Raw genomic sequence first — 6,954 nt, 5'->3', positions numbered from 1 at the left:
CCACTGAGCGCTCATTAGGGGCTGGGCAAGGGGCAGCATGTCCTGCTGCGGAGCATGGGGCTGGTGGGTTGGCTTTGCTGCTGTTTGCAGTGGGTCTGGATGCAAGGCCAGGGTCTGAGCTTTGAAGCTCGGCTGCTGCAGGCACGGAGGGAAGCTTTGAAGTCTGGTTGGTGCTGAGAACACTTCATTACACCGCACTAATGAAGGGCTGATTCCGGGAACTCGGAATTCCTCAGCTGTGATGGGTGCCGGGAGCCGGGAGGGAACAGGGAATGCTCTCTCCTGCGGCTCCCAACTGCCCCTGGAATCAAAACAAGCTCCCAGCCCAGCTTGAGGCAGATGCCAGGGTGTTGCGTGTGAGGACCAGGCTCTCCATGTGCTGCTCTGTTGTTCCAGGGCTGCAGCCAGCTCTTTAACTGAGTGAGGATTCCCAACACACCTCCTACATGCGCCTTTGTGCTGCTGGAGGGATGCTGTGCATGGGCACCAGGAGCAGGGAGGTCTGGGTGCAATTAGGAGCACGACTCGTCTTTGCAGGCTCTGTGTGGGTTTAATGCTGCTCCTTGGGTGTCACTCGGACCTGGAAGCAGGGTCCTGGCTTAAATCTCAAGGGCTTCATGGGCATGTGGGATGCGCAAGGCTGTGCAGGTATTTATAGGGGCTTTTGCAGGTGTTTGATGGGCTCCGGCTGCCCCTTGTTGGGTGCTCCCCAACGAGGTGGATTCACTCCAACAGCCCGTTTTGGGGCTTGTCGGTGCAAGAACTGGGTGATGCTGCGATCTACTGGTGGGAAGCGGCACTGGCGTAACCGCGGTTACTCCGAGCTTGCTCACCCTACGGACAGGACTATCCGCATCCCTCCCGTCCTGCTTGGACACGGTGTCAGCCCAGTTAGTGCTTTACAACAGGCAGACCTTTCCCTGGCTCTGGAGCTCAGCGGCTCCATCTCCCTCTTTACACGCTTTAGCCATGGCTGTTACTCGCATCCTTCTGCACCCCCATCTTGGTGCTCAACCCCAGTGGGACCTTGCACTGAGTGAGGGTTGTACTTGGCTCTTTAGGGGGTGAAATGCTTTTCCAGACAGGCTCTGCAGGTGGCAGGTCACAGCTCTGTTCTAACAGCAACCATCAGTTATGGAGGAGACAAGACCTGGTTTAACCATGAGTTAACCAGCAACACCTCACCCACACCACGCAGAGGCAGGAGTGACTTGAGGAATGGGGTTACTTTATTGAAGTAACATTAGTTCTTATTTACTAACCCCCAAGTTACACACCAATACTCCGTGCTGTGTCCCTGCACTGTGCCAAGGCAGGGTGCAGGGACAGAACAGAGAACACAGCATTCCTATGAGTAGGAACCCGGACTAGGAGCCTGGAGTCGTGTGTTTGAAGTGCTGACAGCAGCCAACCTTGAGACTGCCAGGCTTTTGTTGAGGTGGATTGTTCTAAGGGCTGTCTGACCTCTACAAGAGACATTTCATTCTACTTAGCACCAAGTCTAGTTTTACGTTGACAATAAGTATAAATACACGTTTAAAATCCATCATGTGAGTCATTTCTGAAGACTGACAAAGTAAAAAATACTTAGCAAATGCTAAAACCAGCTTCTCAGCATCCTCCTACAGAGGCTTCCAGAAGCAGTCAACATCAGAGTGTGTGAAGCATCACTTTGTGCAGCACAGGAAGTCTGAGCACACTGATGTGCAGTGCTGAGCCTCAGAGGGTTTAACTGTCTTGATGAAGGTTACATCAGACTTGCTCCCGCAGTGGAAGTTGTCCTCTTCACAGCCCTGCTCTTGTCCAGCAAGTCCTTAGGTCTTCCTGAACAGCCAAGTCCAGCCACAGCACTGAGGAGTGTGCTGGCCTCCCTCTGCTGCAGTTATTCACCTTGGTACACGTGGGACAGTGAAACACAACAGTTACACGGGCCACTCTGTGCACTAGTTATTGGTCAATCCATGCTAACCAGGATCAAAAGCTTGGAAAGCTGCGGCAGCAGGACAAGCTGCAGGCCCTGGGGATGGGGGCATGTTCCTGCAGAGGGTCTCAAACTGTACAACAGGCTTTAGAGGAGCTCCAGAAGAGCTCATTCTGGGCTTTAATGCAATGAAGAGTTGCCTTTCCTGAGGTTGAAGAGCACAAACATCCCCCTTCAGTAACAGCACAGACAGTGGCATCACTATTACCCTATTTATACCACAAGTTAAACTGGGAGGTGGGGGGGTGGGATCCAGCACAACAGAGGAGCTGGTGCCATCCAGGCAGCATTAGCATGGCCAAGCGCTAGTAAGCTTGGAGCAGAGAGGGAGGCCCCCAAGGGCTGCTGCCACATTCCTGGGTGGTGCATCCTCTGGGAAAATCCCTCTTTCCTCCTGAGGAAGGGCAGAGGTGACAGTTCTTCTCCCCCAGTGTCACACAGTCCTCACTGGCTCCAGGCTATGCTCCATTGGCGCCGGCTTTGCTGCTCCGAGATGCTTCCATTTTAGCCTGGGTGCAAGAGAAAGATGTAGAGTTGAGGCAGTATCAGCACAAATGCTTCTTGAAATGCAAGGACTTTTTGGGAAGAAGGTATTTTCCCTATGGGAAGCTGCTCTGGAGAGTCTGCTGACTAAGAACCAGGTTACTGCAGGAAAGGAACATTCTCCTGTTGATAAATGTCAGCCTGGACTCAAACTTGCCTTCAGTGGGCAGCCCAGATGTCTGCATAATAAACTGACAGTAGGTATTTACAGCAAGAAAATGGGCAAAAGTCACTGTAGAAACAACTTTACAGATACAAAATGACATGTAACCCTGTGGTGGTTTTATCCTAGTGGTCCACAGCAGGATGTTAAGGAAGAGCACAAGGAAAGACACACTGGTAACTCCCCACAGTGCTCTGCTACCTTCTGCAGTCTCCCACGTGTGGTGTTTCTGTATTTAGCAGCCCTCAACGCAGCTCTCATCCCCAGTTGCTCCTTGAATTCAACATTCACAACACCTTGTAGCATCCATTTTCAGTTTGGGAGCTGCGTAAAGAACAATCTCCTTTGGGAAGTCCAAGGCTGGAAAAGCTTACCTCTCGTGGGGGAGGCGTCACTGGCACTTCTGAGCCGGGCAATTTCTCTGTTGGCTGGGATACAAACTCTTCATTCTTTAAGGAAAAAGCAGCTTTAAGTCATAGAAGCCTCAGAAAACAAAGCTCCACCTAGGTCCCACACAGCCCCTTCTCCTTTCCCAGTAAGGCTGCTCCCTGCAGTGCACGTTTGTGAGGGCTCTATGTCAGCATTCCCAATTGTAAGTGCTATGGAAACACTTCTAGCAGTTGACACAAGATTCTCCTTTAATTCTGTTGCTGCTTTTGCCAGCTTGGACTAATCCAAGGAATTCTCCTCAGCCTTATGCTGAGAACCATCTGCTCTGGCTTTCTTACTCTAGGTATTTTGTCTCCTTTTGTCCTGGACAACTACCAAGTTCACTAGGAGAGCTGAAAACAAGTCACAAGTCGCCTTTAACTGGCATCTCTTGGCTTCTCTGAGCTAATTGTGCCTGGATTGAGGTCTCTGCATGTGAATAAAGCAACTTAGCAGCTTGTGAGGGCTCATCTACTGGAAGCCAGTAACGTGGTACTGAACAACCAGCTGCTTCCAGCACCAGGACAAGATGTGCCACAGGCCTCTGTACCCTTTCACTGTCTCAAGTCAGAGTATGCAACCGTGAGGCACTCTGGCACAAACACAATGCAAGAACATGCACTACTTCTGTGCTCTGGACAATGGTGACAAACGTAGGGTGTTGTCTAGCTCTGGAAAGGTTTGTCCACGTGCTCTTCCCAGAGATTACAGCAGGACATGCTCGTTTTCCTACTTATAGGTTGCTATCTCCTAATCTTTCTTCCCTGTACAACAGGGGCAGGATCCACCAGGGTCTCTTGGCCTTCAAGAGTGGATGTCATGATTTGAGCAGTTTCACCTCTCTGCAGAAGAACATTGAGTTCAGCACAGTTATAACTTCAGTCCACTTGGAGGATCAAAGAACAAGATTCATGTCACAGGGCTTCATTTTTACAATGGGTAATGGTTGAACTATTAACCTGAGAGTTCTATTCAAACAACTCACCTGATCTTGTGGAACTGGAATAGGTTGTGGCTTTGTATCTATCAAGTACAAGGCACGGGAAAGGAGGAGCAGAGAAGGTGGAACGTTCTCCTTCAAATGCAGATCCAGCCACTATTGGAGGAAAGCAGGAGGAAAAGTTATTGCGTATTAGCTTTACGTCACTACTAATTTACACAGCATCCTTTGTCCTTAAGGATCTTAAAGGTATCTGGAGTTTGACTAACACAGATTTAAGTCACCAGAATGAGAAGGAATAGTTTGGAAGAGTTAAGGATACCAAATGGAATACACACTAGAGAGGATGTTTCCAGCTGCTCGTGAGGTGCAAACATCACTACTGAGGAACAGCCACCAGTGAAAGCAAACTACTTTGAGTTTCCTACAGCTTACACAAACACAGCACCTACAGCACTATCCATACCCTGCTACAATGCTTACAGGAGACTGGTGTTGGCTCTGCTACAAGCCTTAGCTACTTTAGAAGCTTAAATCATATACCACACATCCCCCTTTCATCTTGTTTCTAGCTGGCCCTGATTCTACTTGGTTTTCTCTTTAGTCCAAGCCAGAATCTGGATACTTCATGCCTTTAATCTCAGTTTTGCCATGTGAGGATCCATCTGGAATGGATGAGTTCCCAGTGAAGCTGTGCCTGCTCTGCCTGAACACTGCTCCTCACTGTGCCCTAGGCAGGACCACACCAGAGTGTACTTGCCTGTCCGAGCTGTTCCTTGAGCTGCTCCTCTGAGAGGCCCAGTGACCGCATCCCTCTGGCTCTGCATGCGCTCTGCAGCTCAGACACACTCAGGCCATTGACTCCTTCCTTGGCAATCAGCTGAAATGAAATGGGATGTTCCCATCTAGGCACAGAATAAGCCAAACCCCTGATGTACTTGATGGGCTTGAGCCCAAAGAAAGGCCTGTTTAGGTAAATGTGCATGAAGTCATACCAACACAAAGATGAGACAGAACCACTGTGGATTATCCCTTCTGTCCTTGGAAGCTGACAGCCTCCAGCTATAGAGGATGAAAAACTTGGATTCTAATTATTTTGGGTTTCCCCCAGGCGCTGGGAATTTCACTGTTACATGTGATGCTGCAGGTTTAAAGAGTTCATTCACACACTCAATTGCAGGCTTTAAAGCTGGACCTGGGGTTAGTTACTAGCAGTAAGTTTCCTGGTCTCTTCTTCTGTGTCCTAATAGGATTCTTGACACCATTTCAAATCACGCTTCCTAAAATGTTGGCTGGAAGGGACTTCTGGAGGTCCCCAGTCCAAGGGGTTCTATAGAGGGTTAACTTACACATTTCTTTACATTGCTCAGCCTTTTCCATTTATCCCTAGGGATGGGGATTTCACAGGCTCTGGACAACCTGTTCCACTGTTTACCCGCTCACTGAGTTTGATTTTGTTTTCTTATCAAGATGGAATTTCCCTTGCTGCAGCGTATGACCTTTACCTGTTCTCCCCCTGTGCACCTCTAAGCCTGGTACCATTTTCTAAACAACCCCATTAGGCAGATTCTCCCTTGGCTTTCTCCAGGCTAAGGAAATGCAGGCACTTTATAAACTGATATAAACTCAGCCTGAATTCACTTGGTTAAAAGCTGGCCTTTGATACAATATCTATTCCAGAATTGGAACCTCCCTTTTGCACAAGTTAGTCTGACTCCAGAATAAAAGGGTGTTCAAGCAGTGACAGTACCTGCAGTGCTACACTTGTGAGGGTTCAGCAAAGGTGCAGGAAGATGAGCTCTTGTTCTGTTCTTTCTGGCATCTCTTATGAGCAGAACCTGACTCCCATCAATACTAATCCTTGCAGCTGAGGATGGAGTGTGGACAATGCCTTATGTAAAGCAGCAGTGACTCAGAGGGCAGAGCCTCAGATTGCGTTCCACCAAAGCAGGGACATCTGAGCTACTTCAAGCTTACCTCATCATCTGCTTTGATGGTTCTGAGCCTGAGCAGAAGCTGAAAGCGGAGCAGGTTGTTGGTGCCAATGGGCTGCAGCTCAAGCAATTTGCAAAGAGCCACCAGCTGAGGCCGTTCCAAGTGCTCCAGGGTCAGCTCGTCCTCGAAGAGCTTGGAGAAGCGCACGATGTCCTGGGTGCTGGGCTGGTGGCCGCTGTGACGGATCTGGACAAAGCAAGAGGCATCAGGGCCCAGAGCCAAACCCAAACAGAACCGCAGCTTGTGAAGGATCCTCTTCCCTCTCAAGGAAGAAGCCTTTCCTGTTTCTCACACTGGGTTTTCAGTCTCTGGGTGGAAACCAAACACTGTAGTTAAAAGGCCAAAGCGAAACAGCATTGAGTGGCCACTTAAGGGATTTCACCCTGTTGCCCCAGGATGGGAATGCTTATCCATACAGATAGCTCTGAGTCGTGGGGATCAAGAGCTAGTGCCAGCAGGGCATCAGCTGCAAGAGGGTATCCAGCTAATGGTAACCCCTGACAGACAGCTCTGTGCTGTTCAACCCCGCTGCAATCTTTGTACAAATCCCACATCCTCTGCCAAAACCAGCAGCACTAAAGCTGGTGCAAGGACTGTAGCTGTCACAGACACACACACCCCCAGCCCACTTTACCTGGTGCACATAAGAGGAGAATTGTTTTCCTTGTGCTGATTCCACTTTGTTCCTTTTGGCCATCTCTGCAATGGTCTCCTGCAGGAACTTGGCCAGCTCCAGCTTCACGTTTAACTTCTTTTTCTGCTTCTCTTCCTTCATTTAGGAAATAAAACAGAAATTAGAAATTCCCCTTGAAAATCAGGAGGGGATTCCTGGGAAGAGATGGAATATGACTTCAGGGCTGAAAGCAAACAGGCTTTGGTTAGTGCAGACAAGTAACTTGCTGT

At 49.3% G+C, this 6,954-nt stretch overlaps 1 protein-coding gene across 1 annotated transcript in view; it reads right to left on the bottom strand.

The window, feature by feature from the left end:
- Positions 1–2,439: 2,439 nt before the first annotated feature.
- LETM2 (leucine zipper-EF-hand containing transmembrane protein 2) overlaps positions 2,440–6,954 on the bottom strand; it is a gene marked incomplete at its 5' end in the record, with an annotated part of 5,528 nt that continues 1,013 nt past the window's right edge. The window contains 7 exons of the mRNA XM_010022739.1: positions 2,440–2,490; positions 3,062–3,140; positions 3,876–3,958; positions 4,102–4,212; positions 4,817–4,936; positions 6,034–6,237; positions 6,686–6,820. Of these exons, the coding sequence (XP_010021041.1) occupies positions 2,440–2,490; positions 3,062–3,140; positions 3,876–3,958; positions 4,102–4,212; positions 4,817–4,936; positions 6,034–6,237; positions 6,686–6,820 (783 nt within the window). The remainder of the gene's footprint in view (positions 2,491–3,061; positions 3,141–3,875; positions 3,959–4,101; positions 4,213–4,816; positions 4,937–6,033; positions 6,238–6,685; positions 6,821–6,954) is intronic.

Source organism: Nestor notabilis, unplaced genomic scaffold (assembly GCF_000696875.1).
Source record: "Nestor notabilis isolate BGI_N333 unplaced genomic scaffold, ASM69687v1 scaffold12559, whole genome shotgun sequence".
NCBI lineage: Eukaryota > Metazoa > Chordata > Aves > Psittaciformes > Psittacidae > Nestor > Nestor notabilis.
Note: the sequence above shows the minus strand (reverse complement) of the source record. Positions and strands in the feature narration are given on the sequence as shown.